The sequence below is a fragment of the Bombina bombina genome, chromosome 1 (genome assembly GCF_027579735.1).
Source record: "Bombina bombina isolate aBomBom1 chromosome 1, aBomBom1.pri, whole genome shotgun sequence".
Classification (NCBI taxonomy): domain Eukaryota; kingdom Metazoa; phylum Chordata; class Amphibia; order Anura; family Bombinatoridae; genus Bombina; species Bombina bombina.
In genome coordinates this window covers 984,494,304-984,513,813 of record NC_069499.1, presented here as the reverse complement: position 1 = coordinate 984,513,813, position 19,510 = coordinate 984,494,304, and the positions used below count along the sequence as shown (strand labels likewise).

Here is a 19,510-nt window from a genome sequence, read left to right as displayed (position 1 = left end):
AATTTCGGTGCATCCCTAGTAAATACAGCTACTTTGTGTAGCTTATTTACTTTCCTATCTACTCCCTATATTCTTTTCACAATTCCTTCATCTCTTTAAAGAGACACATTTCAAATTCACTTCCATCTACAAAACTTTGTCTATGTTGCTCTTCTTCAGAGATACACTCGCCCTCCCTCTCTTAGACTCTACATCAAACTCCATAGATTTAAAGGGACATGATACACAAATGTTGGAGCACTTGAAAGTGATGCAGCATGGTCATAAAAAGCAAACTAGAAAATATTGCCTGAACATCTTTATGTAAAAAAAAAAAAAAAAATGATAATGTCCTCAGTAGCCACATCCCATTGTAAAGGGATTTTAAGCAGCCAATCAGGATGCTAGTCCCGGGACTTGCAAGAGAGCGTGCAACTGGCATGTGCAGGCACAGACATGTTATTTCCCTACTCAGTTTAAGGAAGTTTACTAAGAAATCTCACAAGATTTCAGTAAAATCTCATGAGATTGCAGTAAAGCAAAGCATGACCTCAGAACTGCTGATGCGGACTGGAGATATATATATATATATATTTTTTTATCAACCTGCAGCTAGTAGCTAAAGGATAACTGCTCACAGAGAACTTACTATTGTGAGATGCAGATATTTTGAGGTACAATATGTTCCTTTTTACATAGAGATGTTTCTTGTCAGCTTTTTACAGTTATACTGCATCATGTTCAGGTGATTTAGCATATACACATGTCCATTTAAATACTCTGTGAAAAGTAAGTATATAAAACAACTCTAACTTATAAGCACATCACATTTATCAATTTCAGTGGCATTCTCCATCCCATCTTCTCTATGAGCAGCCCACTATGAGACAAGCAAATACCTTCACAGTTTGTCTTGACTCTTATATATACAATAATGTAAATTTGTTTTAAATTTTCACTATATGTCAGTTGTAAAGCTGTCTGGTACTACAGAATACATAAGTAATATTTAAAAAAAATAACAGCCTAAAGGGACATACAATTAACAAAAAGTTCTACTTTACTTCTATTATATAATTTATTTAGTTCTCATGTTATTCTTTGTTTAAAAGAAAACCTTGGAGGTAGTGTGCATATGTCTGGAGAACTTTATGGCTGCAATTCGGCAAGAATGCTTTTGAGTACTAGATTGAAGTAGTGTTTTTTTTTTAATTGTATGCTCTATCTGAATCAAGTTTTTAAGTTTCATCTTCCTGTAATAAAGGAAAGTCTTATGATAGCATTATGAAATTCCAAACTTGTCCACAAGAGAGCAGTAGTTACTTACACTCTCCTTGGCCACGGATGCAAATTTGCTGGCTCCAACTGTAAAACTGCTCCAACCCTGCAAAATAAACATTGACAATTTTCTCCATGCAAATGATGCACATGTCCCCTTATCACCAACAAATATAAGCTGTAATACAGCAATACAGAATGAAATAGGGAACCAATGGATTTGTCCGTCCTGTAGAAGCTGTGAACATGTATAAAAAAATAATAATAATTGTAGGGATAGCTAGCCTCCACAGAATCTGGAACTAAATTCCTATAACTATTATCATTCATTTGAATCGTGCTTCAAATTTTAAACTGTTAACATAATGGACACTACCTACGCCTTCCACAGTCTTAAAGTGATAGTGAATTCAGCTAACTTACTTAATATATTAATTAATTAACCAATGAGCGCAGGGTGAGAAACACCAAACTCCTGAGAATACCTATGTGTTCCCAAAAATAGGTAATATGAAAATCAGAAAAGGGGAGTATATCAGGAGCGCTACAGCTAAAGGTGCTAGGAGGTAAGACTATATAAATGAAATTGGCATAGACATTTAGCGTATCTTAAAAAATAGCATAAATTTAATGCACAGCAAATAATACACAATAGTAAATAAAAACGGACGTCTCCGTGAGTAAAGTCCTTAAGTTGCCGCCATATGATAATTATAATAGCAGAGAGAGTTTGTGGTACAAATAAATGACAGTCTGGTGTACACTTACAGTATCTTTAATGTATGTTGGTTTGCTAGCAAACAGGGGCTTACCCCAAACTTTCCACTCGATATCCTCCGTGAGTTGGTTACAGCCGTTAGCGTGATGACACAGCTAATGTGGGCGCTGTCTCAGATCGGCTCTTCTGATTGGTCCAAACTCGGACCCGGTCAGCAGCAAACAGGGGCTTGCCCTGAACTTTCCACTCGATGTCCTCCGTTAGTTGGTTAAAAGCCTTTAGCGTGATGACAATGTTAATGTGGGCGCTGCCTCAGATTGGCTTTTCTTATTGGTCCAAACTCGGACCCGGTCAGCAGCGGTAGTGGTGACTATTACAACTAAAGTGTAGCAATTGTCCGATGAATAATACCTGCTCTTAGTGCTAACTAGCACGCAGGTACAAAATTAAAGATGAAAACAAGCTTGGTTATCCGATGAAAAGTTCAGAGAGTAGTTGCAAGTCTTTCCAGTCACTAGTTATTATAGCGATATTGCACAATCCTCAATGAACACTGTGGTAGCTTCAGCTTCAAATAGTAATCTCAGTAGTAGTTGCAGCACATCGACGCGTTTCCCCCTCTACAGGGCTTTCTCAAGATGATTAGACTGCAACAGGTATGTCTTTATTTGAAGGTGTAGTCTGTTTCTCATTGGTTGTAAAACACCTGGGAGTGTTATCCAGGGCGGTCTTAGTATTTAAGGTAGTATTGGCAAGTAACCATATAGCTTAGGTAGCTTCATATCTCTAATCATTCACATAGTTATAAAGGAGGTTTCTATTACTGGATTTCACAGAACTCCCTTAAAAGTGATATTAAAAATTGATACTTTAGAATTAGTACTTAAAATTAGTATTGTATCTATTTCTAAATCACTTATGTTAAAAATTATTTGCTAAAAAGAAAGAAATACTTAAAAATAATTAAAACTAATTTAAAAAATAATTAAAGAATAATTAAAGAATAATAATCATGTTAAGAATCTAAATTGATATTGTGTATGTCATATAGTAAAATACAGATTGTGCATTACATAATAATGTTTAGTCAAATAAAAATGGAGAGATGTCTAATTCTGAATTTAAACCAGCAGGGAACAGAGTGTTATGTCTATAAATCAGTTCTGCCTCTTATTTTCAGAAATTTTTCTATATTACCCCCCCTCTAATTTTGTTTCACATGCAAAATCCCCCAATATTTTAGATCTTTAGTATTGCCCTTGTGTACAGTTTTAAAGTGCCTATATAGATTAGTGTCTGTCACTCCCTTTTCAATACATAATAGATGTTCTCTTATCCTATCTTTGATCATACGTTTAGTCTCTCCAAAATAAAGTAAGTTACATGTGCATTTAAGAATATAAATCACCCCCTTCGTGGTGCATCTAATGCATTCCTTGATAGTGATTTCTTCTCCTGATTTTGGAATGATTATAGTTTTCCTTTTGTCACTACATTTACATGCCTTGCATGAATAGCAAGTGAAGAAGCCTGATATTTTCCCCCCTTGTAGATCTTTTTGTGTGATTTTTGATTTATCTCGCGTGAGCTAGGCGCCAGTATTGTTTTAAAATTTTGTTTTTTTAAAAATCAATCTCGGCTTATGGGGGAGTGCATCTCCTAATATAGGGTCAGCTTTTAAGATAGCCCAGTGTTTATTCAGAATCTTTCTTACAATGCCATGATCTACATTATATTCCGTTATAAATGGAACATCAATTAAATTTGAATTCTCTTTAGTTGTCTTTTGTTTATATGAGAGGAGGTTCTTTCTATCAGTATTTCTTGCTCTTATTACGGCCCTATTGACAACTTCCTCATCATATCCTCTATCTCTGAATTTCTCAATTAAGGATTCTATTTGGTATTCAAAGTCTGAGAGTCTAGAACAATTTTTTCTCACCCTCAGACTTTGGCCCACAGGGATGTTGTCCTTCCATTGCTGGAGATGACAACTTTTGGAATGGATAAAGCTGTTAGAGTTAACCTCTTTAAAATCTTTACTTAATATATTGAAAGCTCTTGTAATTTTAAGCATATCAATGTGTTTATTTTAGTAAAAATCAAAATTAAACTTCTATAAAAAAAACTTTTTTGTGAAGCTCCATTACCTGCTGCAATACAGCCTCTGTCTCACATTTTCTTAATCTGGGATTTGACAGGCAGCTCTTTCAGCCAATAGGAGCCGCACTATACGCCCTATGCAAGTTGTTATTATTATTATTATTGGTCTTTGGAAGAGCGCCAACAGATTCCGCAGCAGGCTCCCGTGCTGGTAACTAGAAGCAGACTCAGGCGTGAAGCGCAACTACACAAGCACAGCTCGCTACGCTATTTGCGCAGCTGAAACAGTGAGGCTGCTAATCGCTCCTGGTAAAGCCAATTCACTGTTTCAGCTGCGTAAATAGCATAGCCAGCGGTGCTTGGGCAATTGTGCTTCACGCCTGAGTCGGCTTTTAGTTAGCAGCAAGGGAGAATGCGGTCAGTAACTTACATAGTGCGTATGGTGCAGCTCCTATTGGCTGAAAGAGCTGCCTGTTAAATCCCAGATTAAGAAAATGTGAGAGAGGATGTATTGCAGCAGATAGCGGAGCCTAACAAAAAGGTTTTTTTTATAGAAGTTGATTTTCACTAAAATAAGCACATCGATATGCTTTAAATTAAAAGAGCTTTCAAAATATTAAAAAAGTTAGTTAGCTGAATTTACCATCACTTTAAGCAGATGGATCGAGCAAGAAGCTGCCCTCCTTCTCCCAAAATGGCAGCAACATGAAGATAAAAAAATAAATACTAACAGTATACAGAGAGTTCATTGCGTTGTTCAGGAAATCATCTTCCTTCTTCTGAGGAGTCACTGTGTTCCCAAATCCCACATATCTGTTCTCCTGATTCCCAGCACCACCACTATAAAAATAAATAAATTAAAATAACACAATTTGTCTTAACAGGGTATTTAAACATATCTATCCTCAAACAAACTAAAGTAAAATAAAAGTAAAATAAATAAATAAAATGTGGACACAGTATTTCAATCGCTCATTTTAATTTCACAAATATATACTTCAATTGTTAAAATATAAATGACATTTAATTGCTTTAATCCCAAATTTGTGGGATACCCTGATCAGTAAATATCCATCCTTATCTACCCCCTCCTCCTTGCCCCACATAATGGGCAACAAAAACTTTCCCTACTCCTATTTTGTCAGAGTGGATGGTGGCATCACTCATATACCTATATAAAAAGTTCTAAATGGTCACTTAAAACATTTAATAAATTAAAATAAAAAGTTTAATGTCTAACTCTTGGCTTTCCTACTTTCAAATATGTCCCTACATCTCTACTAGTCCTGTCAATAGGAATTTTTATCAGATCCCTTTTGAAACGTGTCTTATCAAGAGGAACAATTGCAATCTCATATTCAATTTTAAAACAAAACAATATATAAACTTGCTCAAATCCCAATCCAAAAAAATAAAATAAAACAAACAAATGTGATAGTGCACAAAAGGATAAATGTGCAACGTCCCAGGTAAGGTAATCACTGTAGTTACTTGCAGGTGATCCTCAGGGAAAAAAGAAAATTTATGCTTACCTGATAAATGCATTTCTTTTTTGACACGATGAGTCCACGGATCATCTTAATTACTTATGGGATATTCACCTCCGGTCAGCAGGAGGCGGCAAAGAGCACCACAGCAAAGCTGTTAAATAGCTCCTCCCTTCCCTCCCACTCCAGTCATTCGACCGAAGTTAGAAAGAGAAAGGAAAAGCCAAGGTGCAGAGGTGTCTGAAGTTTACAATAACCCACAACCTGTCTAAAAAAACAGGGCGGGCCGTGGACTCATCGTGTCAAAAAATAAATAAATTTATCAGGTAAGCATAAATTTTCTTTTCTTTTTTAAGACACAATGAGTCCACGGATCATCTTAATTACTAATGGGATTCAATACCCAAACTAGAGTACACAGATGATACGGGAGGGACAGGACAGGGAACCTAAACGGAAGGCACCACTGCTTGAAGAACCTTTCTCCCAAAAGCGGCCTCAGTCGAGGCAAAAGTGTCAAATTTGTAGAACTTTGAAAAAGTGTGAAGAGAGGACCCTGTTGCAGCCTTGCAAATCTGTTCCACAGAAGCTTCATTTTTGAACGCCCATGAGGAAGCAACAGCCCTCGTGGAATGAGCCGTAACTCTCCCGGGAGGCTGCTGTCCAGCAGTCTCATATGCAAAACGTATGATACTCTTCAGCAAAAAGAAAGAGAAGTAGCCGTAGCTTTCTGTCCCTTGCGTTTTCCTGAGAAAACCACCAACAAAAAAGAAGACTGACGACAGTCCTTAGTCGCCTGCAGGTAAAACTTTAAAGCACGGACCACGTCCAAATTGTGCAGAAGTCTTTCCTTCTGAGGAGGATTAGGACACAAGAAAGGAACAACAATCTCCTGATTAATGTTCCGATCAGAAACAACCTTAGGAAGAAATCCTAATTTAGTACGTAAAACTACCTTATCTGAATGGAAAATAAGATAAGGAGACTCAAACTGTAATGCCGAGAGCTCTGACACTCTCCGAGCTGAAGAAATAGCAACACGAAATAAAACTTTCCAAGATAACAACTTAATATCTAAGGAATGCATAGGCTCAAATGGAGCCCCTTGAAGAACTTTGAGAACTAAATTCAGACTCCATGGAGGAGTAACTGGTTTGAACACATCCTGATCCTGACCAAGGCCTGACAAAATTATTGTACATCTGGGACATCTGCCAGATGTTTGTGTAACAAAATAGATAAAGACAGAGATTTGACTCCTTTAGGGAAACTTGACGATATACCTTTCTCCAAAACCTCTTGGAGAAAAGACAATATTCTAGGAATCCTAACTCTACTCCATGATTAGCCCATAGATTCACACCAATAGAGATATTTACGCCATATCTTATGATAATTTTTTCTAGTGACAGGCTTACGAGCCTGAATTATGGTCTCAATGACCGAGTCAGAAAAACCCCGCTTGGATAATATTAAGCGTTCAATCTCCAAGAAGTCATTTTCAGAGAAACCAGATTTGGGTGAAGGAGGGGCCCTTGAATTAGAAGGTCCTTCCCAAACGGAAGTCTCCAGGTGGCAAATATGACATGTCCACCAGATCTGCATACCAAATCCTGCGGTGCTATGAGGATCACCTCTCCTGTTTGATTCGAGCAATGACCCGAGGAAGAAAAGTAAAAAACGGAGGAAAAAGCTGGAGAACACTTCCGGATGGAGTTCCCACTCCCCCGGATGAAAGGTCTGCCTGCTCAGGAAATCCGCCTCCCAGTTGTCGCCGACAGGCAGCAAGAATGGGCCTCCGCCCACTGAATTATTTTGGATACCTCTGTCATCGCTAAGGAACTCCTCGTTCCTCCCTGATTGATGTAAGCCACTGACGTTTTGTTCGACTGGAACCTGATAAACTGGACAGAGGCTAACTGAGGCCAGGCCAGAAGAACATTGTAGATTGCTCTCAGCTCCAGAATGTTTATAGGAAGAACAGACTCTGGCTGAGTCCAAACCCCCTGAGCCCTTAAGGAGCCTCAGACTGTTCCCCACCCTAGAAGGCTGGCGTCTGTTGTCACAATCACCCAAGATGGTCAGTGAAAGCAGGTTCCTTGGGAGAGATGATCCAGAGACAACCACCATTGAAGAGAATCCCTTGTCTCCTGCTCCAGTAGTATTCGAGGAGACAAATCTGTATAGTCTCCGATCTATTACCTGAGCATGCTTAACTGCAGAGGTCTGAGATGGAACCGAGCAAACGGGATGATGTCCATTGCCGCGACCATCAGCCCGATTACCTCCATGCACTGAGCCACTGAAGGCCGAGGAGTGGACTGAATGACTAGACAAGTATCGATAATCTCTAATTTCCTGACATTGTCAGAAAAATCTTCATTGATATGGAATCTTTTATGGTTCCCAAGAAAGTTACCCTTGTGCTTAGGACTAAGGAACCCATTTCCAAATTTACCTTCCACCCGTGAGATCGCAGGAAGGATAACACCATGTCCGTGTGAAATCTTGCTTGCTGTAAGGATGGCGCCTGGACTAGGATGTCGTCCAGATAGGGCGCCACTGCAATGCCCGTAACTGAAGCACCACCAACAGCAATCCCAGAGCCTTTGTGAAAACAGAGCTGTGGCAACAACGAAAGGAAGAGCCATGAACTGGAAGCGTTTGTACAGAAAGGCAAACCTTAGAACTTGAGACGATTCTAGTGAATGGCACATGAAGGTACGCGTCCTTTAAATATACTGTTGTCATAAATTGACCCTCTTGGATCAAGGGAAGAATGGAACGAATAGTTTCCATCTTGAAGGACGGTACACTAAGAAATTTGTTTAGACTTTTGAGATCTAAAAAGTGGTCTGAAGGTTCCCTCTTTTTTTGGGAACCACAAACCGATTGGGATAAAAAACCCAGGCCCTGTACATGTATTGGAACTGGATCAATCACTCCCAGGTCTGAGAGGTCTCCTACGCAGTGTAAGTACGCCTTTCCTTTTGTCTGATCTGCAGATAATCTTGAAAGCAGAAACCTGCCTCTGGGAGGAAAACTTTTGAACTCTAATTTGTATCCCTGGGACACTATTTTCTATTGCCCAGGGATCCTGAACATCTCGAACCCAAGCCTGAGCGAAGACAGAAAGTCTGCCCCCTACAAGATCCGATCCCGGATCGGGGGCATGTCCTTCATGCTGTCTTTGATTCGACAGCAGGCTATTTGGATTTTTTTGTTGTTGAAATTCTTTAAATTTCAAAAGAGATTATTTCCGTCAAGCCAGGTCCCAACAAAGTCTTCCCCTTGTAAGGAATCGCTAAAAGCTTAGACTTAGAGCATACATCCATAGAACAAGGCTCTAATCATAAGGCTCTGTGAGCAGGAACAGAGAAACCTGAAACCTATGCTCCCAGTTTGATAACTTGAAGCGAAGAATTTGAAATAAAGGAATTAGCAAATTTGAAAGCTTTTATCCTATCCTGGATTTTATCCAGGGGAGTTTCTGACTTCGTAGCATCAGACAATGCATGAAACCAATATGCCGTTGCACTAATGACGGTAGCAAAGTACACAGCTGGTTGCCATTGTAAGCCCTGGTGTACATCCCTTTTCTAATTTTTGTCCAAAGGACCTCTGAAAAAACCCAACTATCCTCTAAGGGTATAGTAGTTCTCTTAGCTAAGCTGGAAACTACTCCTTCCACCCTAGGGAATGTTTGCCCAGCTTCCTTAGCTGAGTCGGCTATGGGAAACATCTTTTTAAATATAGGGATTGCTGTCTCTTCCACTCCTTATAACTTACTGGATGCACTAGGATAGATTACACCGGTAGTGTCGGAGTTGCCCAGGGTAGCTAAAACCTCCTAAAGTAACAAATGGAGGTGTTCAAGCTAAAAAACTGAAAGAAAAACAACCTCACGATCAAATTAGGATATTATTCATCTGAGTCTGAGAATTCTCTCTCAGATAATCCAAAATTATCTTCCTCTTTCAGGTAACAGGGAAGAACCATTCGGAATAGCAACTACTGAATCAATCACCCTAAAATGATTGAAAATAATTCCTCTAGTAATGTTTTCTACCACGTGGGAAAAACATATAAATGCATGAAATGCAGAGTAACTCCGGGTGGAGTGTGAGAGGAAGCACAGGGCACACTGCTTGTGGGCCATAACATTTTGTGGGACACTATAGGAGAAATTTGTGGCATAGATTGACCATTGTCAACAGACTCCTAAACAGCAAACGCCTTAGAAGGAGTAGGTTCAGAAAAGAGTGAAACTTTTTAATAAACATTGACACATAAAAAACGTTACTGTCTCATTAAATTTTAAAAAGTAACTTTATTCTTTGTGTGCTCTTGCTCCATCCCAAGTCACAAAGGATGAATTAAATAAACAGATGAAATTATTTTAATAAAAAACGTTACCGTCTCTTTAAATTTTAAACTGTAACTTTTTATTTTTGTGTACAGAAATGAGTTAGATTAGCACGCAAATATTGTAGCACCTACTTACACCTCAGTTAAATCTTGCTGAGGTGCCCATCTGTCCATCAGTACCGAATACTTAAATGCAATAAAACTCATTCAACACCTCAGTTTAATCTAGCCGAGGTGCATTCTGACCATCAGAAAAATACATTTTAAACTGTTTATTTTCGTGGAAATAAACGATACATTATTATACATAAACAAGTCCAAAACGCTGTACTTTTAATAGCGCTGGCTGGACCCGCATTGAAAAGGAAAACACTAAAGATTGTGTTAGATGCTCTGCCTTCCGATATCGTAATTGAGGTGGTGTCAGGGTGCCAGGAATCAGACTGAGACAAGAAGTGCAAAAATAATCACACCTTTATTAATAGCAAAAAATAATAAAAAGTCCACAAGTCAAATAACAAGACAGAAATCAAAACCAGAACTGGTAGTCAGTCGAGCAGAGTCAGGAGCCAAAGCGAATAGTAAGACGAGCCGGAATCAGGAACAAGGAGAACAGCAGAGTCAGGAAAAAGCCAGGGATCAGGAACCAGGCGGGACGTCAGACAGCCAGGTAATACACAGGAACTGGAACTCTAACAAACAGGTCTTAGACAACGCAAGGGCAAAGCATACTGAACAGAGGCCCTTTAAACAATAAGTGATGACATCACAATTCTGAGACTGCATCCTGTCTCACACGGATGATGTACACCAGTCTGGCCATAAAAGGAAGTGCAGGAAATGAGCAACATCACACAGTATGCACCAGAGTCAGCAAGAGAGGTGAGTAAAATGGCTGCCAGCAGCACATGGTAAACAGATCAGGGAAAAAACCCTGACAAGGTGGAGAGCGCAATCTAACACAGCCTCAATGTAGCTCGGCCCCTCGTGGGCATGATAACACTCCATTATGACTGTGCCTTGAGATAGAGGATAGTGCAGCCCAAAACGGCGCCAAAAGTAACTCCGTCCATTGTGAGCGTATCAAAAAACAAAAAAACTCCTGGTCCCCATTAATATACATAAGGTACAAAGGATAACTCAGGCACTTCCCAGAGAATTATGTAAAAATGAAAGCTTTATTGATGAACATAGTAAAAACAGACTAAAGCTTAGTCCAAACTGACACAGCTTAAACAGTTAATATACAGTGAATAAGGACTGCTGGGCTCCTGCTGCAGACATGTTTCGTGCTAAGATAGCACTTGTTCACTGCTTACAGGATACCCAGACTCCTCTCTGTTTAAATAGAGGATTTCTTAAAGATACATACATATGCTCTAATTTAAACATCCTTATTGTTGTAAACAATTCTATATGAACTTGATTACATTAATTTATTTACCCTTATTTAACTAGGCATTTTGTCATGATATATAGTTTTATATTTAGCAGTCTTGCATGATATATTTTATTATTATATTATTGTTAAATGCTCACAAATAAACTACTATTTCTCTCAATACTATTATCATGTATCATTATTTGCCTAAGTTTAATTCCATAAATTTAAGAAAATTCAGAGTAAATTTAAGGAAACTTTTTTTGGAAATCTTTAGGGGAAATTTTTTTGAAGAGATATATCTTTTGTTAAACACACAGATCAATGTCTCTCCTAAAATTCAATCCATAGGGGATAGAGGTACTGGCTGTAAAAATCCAGAAGACCTCTCTTAGATCTAATTTCTCCTCTCTACTTCCCCCTCTCCTCCATTTTGGAACATGGTCTATTGCTTGAACAGATAGCAACCTTATATCAGAATTGTGATTTTCTCTGAAGTGTCGTGCAATTGGAGTTTCAGATTCTGGATCTTCAATGGATCTCACATGTGCCAAAAATCTATCCTTTAAGGATCTTTTGGTTTTTCCAATATATTGCTTTTGGCACCCCCTACAGGTTAACATGTAAACTACATGAGTTGTAGTACAATTAATGTAAAAATGTATTTTATGTGTTTTGTTTGTGGTAGTTGAAACAAATGTGTCACCCTCTGTTACATACTCACAGGTTTTGCATATTTTCTTTCTACATTTGTAGAAACCTTTTCGCTGTTTTAACCAGCATGTATTGCCTGATTTTTTTATGCAATCAGATGGTGACACATAATTTCCAATTGTCTTTCCTTTTCTCGAGATACAATCACAACCCTCTCTTACAATCTCTTTTAGTCCTGGATCTGTTTGTAGTATTGGAATATTACGTCTTATAACTTTTACATATTTCTGAATATTCCATGCTATATGTAGTAATACATTTTGGCTTACATTTTTTATTACTCATGCTATGTCTTTTGTTTTTATACATTAGTAAGGTATCTCGTGGTATTATATCAACCTCACTGCGTGCTTTTTTAAGTAAGTTACCATCATAGCCTCTGCTCATTAGTCTTTCTGTTATAATGTCTGCCTGTTTATTATACTCTTCAGGACTCGAGCAGTTACGCTTTGCTCGAATATATTGTCCTTTTGGTATGCCATGTATTGTGTGGCGTGGATGACTAGAATTGAATTCAAGGATAGTATTGCCCGACGTTTGTTTTCTGAATAATTTAGTTTCTATTGAACCTGATTTTATAAAAACATCAATGTCTAAGAAGCATACTTGGGTTGGATTTTGTTCCCCCACAAATTTTATGCCACACTGATTCATATTTAAATAGTCACAGAAATTCTCAACTCCATTTTCATTGGTGTCAATAATAAAAATCAGGTTGTCTATAAACCTTGCGTATAGTATGATGTTTTGTTTGAGGGGGTTACCATCCCCAAAGACGTGGAATCGCTCCCACCATCCCATAAAGAGATTGGCGTAACAGGGGGCAAACTTTGCCCCCATGGCGGTTCCACGCTTCTGAAGATAGAAACTCCCCTCAAACATGAAGAAGTTGTGTGTCAATAAGTACTCAATTGAATACATAATAAACTGTTTGGTTCCATCATCATAGTTGCTTTGACTTTCCAGCATATAATCTATCGCTTTGAGGCCTTGTTCATGAGTTATAGAGGTATATAAGGAAGTCATATCTGCCACTAAGAATCTATAACTTGCCTTCCATTCTATATTATTTAATTTTAACAATAGATCTGTAATGTCCTTAATATAACTGGGCAATTTATTGACTAGGGGTTGTAAATAGGTATCCATAAGGTCCGATAGAGGTTCATTAAGTGAGTTAATGCCCGCTATGATGGGGCGTCCAGGGGGATTTTTCATGCTCTTATGGATTTTAGGGAAGTAATGAAATATTGGAATAGTGGTATTCTCAGGTAATAATGCTTCCTCCATAGTTGCTGTTATGACATTATTATTTCACAGACCTGTTATTGCTCGATCTTGCGATCTCATTAATATACATAGATAGGCCACCGGGAGCTAACTGAAACACTCTGTTGAGAAAAGTGGGGACAAATTGTGCTACCGCATGTTAGGTAGCTCTATAGCCCATATGAGTGACTAATTTTGCACACTGTTGTTCAAACAACCACCTCCTGAGTTCACCCAAGTGATTGAGGCCCCCAGAGTACAAGCCACCTTTAGTCTCCTTAGTCCCAGTGCCTGCTAACAATGTGCTGTCACAGGATCCCCTCCCTTTATATGAATAGGAGGTTTTTCCCAATAAAGGGGTTATGTCCCAATAAAGTGCTCCACTTCCTCTGAGATCTTCCCAGACCCAGAATAAAAAGTTAGCACTTTAAAATCTGCCAGACAGCAGGGCAGCTCAGCAGGTTTGCGAGGTCCTCTCTCTCACATAGCCCTGTGGAAAAAGGATAAAGCCGAGTAATCTTGCTTAGGCTATCAGTATTAGGGCAGCATGACTGTATGGGAGGCACAGTGAGAATTATGTCCCACAAGTTTCCATTGCTCTAAAGCCACCAATGCTCTACTGAAGAGACTGATATGGACTACGGCTACACCCTAGAACAAAGCAGCACAATCTTGAACTACTTTAAAAATAATAAAAACTCTTGATTGAAGAATCTTTTCTAACACCTCACTTTAAGACTTCCTATCACTAACGTAGGAAAAGAGAATGACTGGGGTGGGAGGGAAGGGAGGAGCTATTTAACAGCTTTGCTGTGGTGCTCTTTGCCGCCTCCTGCTGACCAGGATGTGAATATCCCATTAGTAATTAAGATGATCCGTGGACTCAAAAAAGAAAAGGAAAAAAACACATTATAGTGAAGTCCTGTGGTTATTCAAATATTCAAAAAAAGGCAAAAGAAGGGTACTCACATACTTAAGAGCTTCAAAATAAAGCTCTAGATATTAAAAAGGCACAAAAAAACTCCAAATAGGAGACAAAGGCAAAGACTGATTTCCCAGCTGGGTTTAAGCTCCACATGGAATGAATCAGAAGTGGATAAAAAAAATATAACACTTTATTTAAAAACAAGTTAGTCACAAGGCATACATATGAGACTGTCCCAGTCAGAAACCACTGCAAACAAAGACCGTTTTTTGACGTCACAAAAGAGGTGGAGTCTTGTTCCTTACCGAACCGAAAAACAGCATTCAGTAGACATTGTGACTAACTTGTTTTTAAATACAATGTTATATTCTTTTATCCACTTCCGATTCATTCCAATGTGGAGCTTAAACCCAGCTGGGAAATCGATCTTTGCCTTTGTCTCATATTTTTCCTGTGCCTTAATATCTAGAGCTTGATTTTGAAGCTTTAGAGTATGAGTACTAGGGCTGCGCGATATGTGCAAAAAATAAAAATAAAATCGCAATTTTTTTTGAAAAAAAAAAAAAATGCAATTGCGATTTTCTTATGAATGACTATAACACCTTCATTTTGCATTAAAAAGTTTATTTAACACTACAGAATCTTAATGTACATGTCTCTCAATGTCCAATACAATCTTGTAGCATAAACATAGAAAACCCTGCTCCTGTGCAGGAATCCAATACAGGCATATAGCAGTAGGGGTGGGGGCTGCTCCTTTCAGAAATGCTGTGCCTTGCTGATATCAAATACATTGTAGATGCAGTTAAGTTAACCCAGCAGCAGAGGGGAATGCAGTTTTAGCCATTTTCTCAGCCGTGGGGTTAACTGCATCTGCTATGTATTTGAGCCGTTTCTCAGAGAGCAGGAGATTGTGTGGGAGGTTCCATAATGATTACATACCCTAAGTTTCAGACTGCAGACGTTCCTAGGGGGAAATATAAGTAAGTGACTTTCCCTCCTCTTCATTCCTGCATGGTCTCTGCTTTTAGACTTCTAAACTGATCGGCTGCTACTGAGATCAAAAAGTAAAAGTAAAACAGCCATTTTACAAATGTGTACTAAAAGCAACCACTAGATGGAGCTGGTTTGCAAGAAATCACATACAACTCAATGCATTACAGCCACTTCTGAGAATAGCAAAAAAATCGCGACTCTTGCGGTTTTTAAATCGTATCACATATGCGATTAATCGTGCAGCCCTAGTGAGTACCCTTCTTTGCCTTTTTTGAATATTTGCATAGCCACAGGACTTCACTATATGTGTTTTTCCTTTTTTCCCTGAGGCTCACCTGCAAGTAACTATAGTGATTGCCTAACCTGGGACGTTTCACATTTATCCTTTTGTGCACTATCACATTTGTTTGTTTATTTTATTTTTTTGAATTGTGATTTGAGCAAGTTTGTTAGTTTCATATACAATTTTGCTTGATATTACATCCATACGCTCTCCCTTTCTTTACCTCTTCATGGGATAATGAGCCTAAAATAGACAAAGAACAATGGGATCAAATATTTCTATCCACTAAAAAAAATTCTTCAATATCAGCTTCTGTTTTAAGGATTGATGATCTAAAGCTCTCCGCTCAGGTGAGATGATCTAAAATGATCCTCTAGCACTGCAATATTCGGATTCCTAGCAAAATTCTAAACCCCCTCCCCCCAAGGGTCGTTCCCTGCAGTTCTGTATGTAAAGGAGAGACAAGCCCAATGCAATATAGCACAACATGACAGTTCTGCTGCATTTACACTTTGTACTTTATATTTTATATTATTTTACACTTCAAGTGTTATTACATTTAAACTTTCTAGTCTGTATTTTATTTTGTATACAGCAGTGTAGTGTATTTAGTCTTGTGATTTTACAAAATCCTGATTATGCTTTCACAGTTTGTGTAACTTTAAAACATTAGGATCATACTTTGGTCAAAATTTATCAAAGGGAGAATAACAAAAATCTCACGTTTATCTTAAAATAAAAAAAAGCTCACAAATGATTTCATCATATTTATGAAAGGTTATGCGCCAATAACCTCGCAACATTTTCATATGTGCGAACAAATTGACTCACGATCATTTGCAAGCCCTTAATATATGCAAATAAGTTGTCCGGAAATGCCTAATTCTTGTATTAATCTCTAATGGCATACAGCTGGTGAGAAAAATCAGTCAGATCAGCTTGTCTAAATGCTTACAACATTTCACAAGATTTGAGAGAGAGCTTCAGACATTACCTGGAAACTCCCCTGTTCAGCCAAGGGTCCCTCCTACTTTCTAAAACTGTTTTATTTTACAATAAATACCAAGTGCAGTGTAAGTTGTAAAAGATACACAGGAATATACAAAGTATGATCCTAATTTGAAACACAGAAACTTTCAAAACAATCAGAATTTGTAAAATCACTGCTGGATCTAAATCAAAATGAATTAAAATAGAACATGCAAAGCTTAAATATAGTAATACTGTAGGAACATAATCTGAAGTATAAAGTAATATAAAATACAAAACACAAAGTGTAAGTGTAGCAAAACTCTCATATCATGCAGTGCTATACTGCACTGGGCTTATCTCACCTTAAGATACAGAAATGAGAGAGACTTTGTCATGCTGGAGGAGTTCTGCCCTTTTTCTTTGGTTGTTCAGCGAGTTCAGCCCCTGTGAATACTGTACTACAATTTATTTCCAAGCAGGAGAATCTTAATTGATCAGGCCCTTAGAAAATAACTAAGTTATTAATGACATGGAATTTAACACCAATTCGCCTTCAATCCACTTATTCCTTAGTTTCTGTAAAATGCTGGAGGGAGTGTGGGGAGAGGGTATCCTTTGCCATATTTGGTAAAATTGTAAGGTGATTAAGTCATACTGGTCCTAAGTGATCTATTACATGGAATCTTCTCTAGGATGTCCTATTGAATCATCTGCATTGTTCTTCCTAGGGGTAATCTAATTAAAGATGGTAGTGGTCTTGCCTGGTTTATCCCCTGGACATTAAAGATTTCATATTTTAATCCTCATTTCTCGCTGATGTGTTAATTGATACTACAGTCTCATAATATAAAGGTTAAAGTGGACTTTTCCACTCAAACACACACATATTATGTAAGAAAACTTAGCTAGTATGGATCCCGGATTGTATGTATCTTTTGTAGACATTATGTACACTAGTTTTTCATGTTTTTTTTTTTTTCTCATGTTGATAAAGCAAAGAATGGGAGAGCGCCGTCTTTAGTAATGGGTGCACAGATTTTATGTCTTGGCAAATAGGTCGGAGCACTATAAATAATTTGGATTATCTTATGTAGGAGTGAAAATGTACCTCTGATAGGAATTTACATCATCATTCAACCAGTCCTCAAATGCTTTATCTCCAGAAGCGGCCCCAGTCTGAGCAGGCCCTGCAGCTGAACTGCATGGACAGAAATAAAAAGAAGATGAGCTTAAGCTGTCTTGGCACACTCTAGTCACATACAGGACAAACACAATCTCAAGGGACATACAAAACACCAACACTATAATACTCATGGCTGGTGGACAACACAAATATCAGCATGCAAGAAATGTACCAAAAATGTATTAAAGGAAAAGGAGTTATACCGGTGGGTGAAACTCCCCATCATCTTTGGCTGAGGAGGGGTCCAGTTCTTGGCAGATGATGTTTCTTCAGACCAATCTCGCCCTTCAGCTAATGTTGCAATCTGGAAGCAAGAGAAAAAAACATTTATATAATGATGTCCATACTATGAGGACTATCATATAAGAATAACCTTGTTAATTATTAATAAGGTTACAATGGATAACCACATATGACAATATGGCCTATAAGACTATTCCACTGCTATCATTTCATAGACGCCCTAAATACTTTATTGTTCTCAAGGAAAAAAGGTTAATTCATTAAAAGTGCAAGGATAACATATTTACAAGTAAATCCTTGTGGATTTTAAGCTTTACTTGCACTGCAACACACAAAGTCCTCACCCGGTCACGGTAGAGAGCAGCGGCTTTGCTGTTGTATTTTTCTTGCAAGCTCCAGCAAGGGTCATAATCCTCCTGAGACTCCAGAAACTGACTAAACTTGCCATTTCCTCCCACTTTCATCTTCTCCAACTCCACATCCTTCCATTTGTCCATAGTTACTGAACGTACAAAGCTAGACAAGTAGTAAAAAGTGAATAATGTATCTAATGTAATAAAAAGTATTTTGTCCAACAAAAGGCAAGGGTACAGACAGAACTATAATATTTAAATTATTTGTACAATTATTACAATATATTCCCCAGTGGTATGATTAAAGAATTCCAAAAATACAATTTTAAGGGACATAATAGTCGAAAAATGACATGCTCTAAAAAGGTTAAAGCATGCTAAACATGCACTACTATGTGTTTAAGCCCCGCAAAGGCGTTAAACACAGTGAAAGTACCACACAGAGCACTGCAGGTCCAGAGCGGAAACGGCTGTTGATCCAATCAGAAGCGCTAGTTACACTACAAAAGGGGTTTAAAGACAGTAAAAAGTACAGATCGGGACCAACAGTGCTCTGCAGGTCCCAAGCGGAACTACAATTTTTACGGGAGTTAGAACACACAGTAGTGCAGGGTCGATAGTCTTAAAATGACATGCTCTAACGAATTAGAACATGTAATTTTCCGATTATTATGGGGTAGAAAAAAAAAATAGATGTGCTTATATGCATTTCTGAACAAGTATTTAGGGAATGCTTGAAACAGCTGAAGGCTGGTCTAGGAAGCTAAAAGCACATAATTCCACAAAAACAATGCCATGAGTAAACTCCTGTAAACAGTAGTGATGAAATAATAGCAAAGGAGGTCTTGTGTGAGGAAGAAAATAATTTTGGACATATTTTATGGTAAAGTGATTTAACCAAAGACTGGAAGAAAAATAAAGTTAAAAGGGGCAGTATACACCAATTTTCATATAACTGCATGCATTAGACACTACTATAAAGAAGAATATGCACAGATGCTGATATAAAAATCCAGTATAAAACCCTTTAAAAACGTACTTATTATTATTGATGTTGTTACTGTTGATCCCGATTTAAAGGGACAGAGGGACAGTCTAGTCCAAAATAAAATGATTTAGATAGAGAATGTAATTTTAAACAATTTTCCAATTTACATTTTGACAGTTTTTTCACCACTAGAGGGTGTTAGTTCGTGTGTGTCATATAGATAACACTGTGCTCATGCACGTGAAGTTCCAGTGAGACAGATTTTATTGG

The 19,510-nt window shown here is 38.0% G+C and overlaps 1 protein-coding gene across 2 annotated transcripts in view; it reads right to left on the bottom strand.

Annotated features, from left to right (window-relative positions):
- Positions 1–19,510, bottom strand: part of ARFGAP1 (ADP ribosylation factor GTPase activating protein 1) — a 173,424-nt gene that overhangs the window by 71,020 nt on the left and 82,894 nt on the right. For both annotated transcript variants that reach the window (XM_053708883.1, XM_053708893.1), the window contains exons 4-8: positions 18,244–18,415; positions 17,860–17,960; positions 17,582–17,671; positions 4,810–4,918; positions 1,307–1,363 (exon numbers count right to left, since the gene is read on the bottom strand). In XM_053708883.1, the coding sequence (XP_053564858.1) occupies positions 1,307–1,363; positions 4,810–4,918; positions 17,582–17,671; positions 17,860–17,960; positions 18,244–18,415 (529 nt within the window). The remainder of the gene's footprint in view (positions 1–1,306; positions 1,364–4,809; positions 4,919–17,581; positions 17,672–17,859; positions 17,961–18,243; positions 18,416–19,510) is intronic.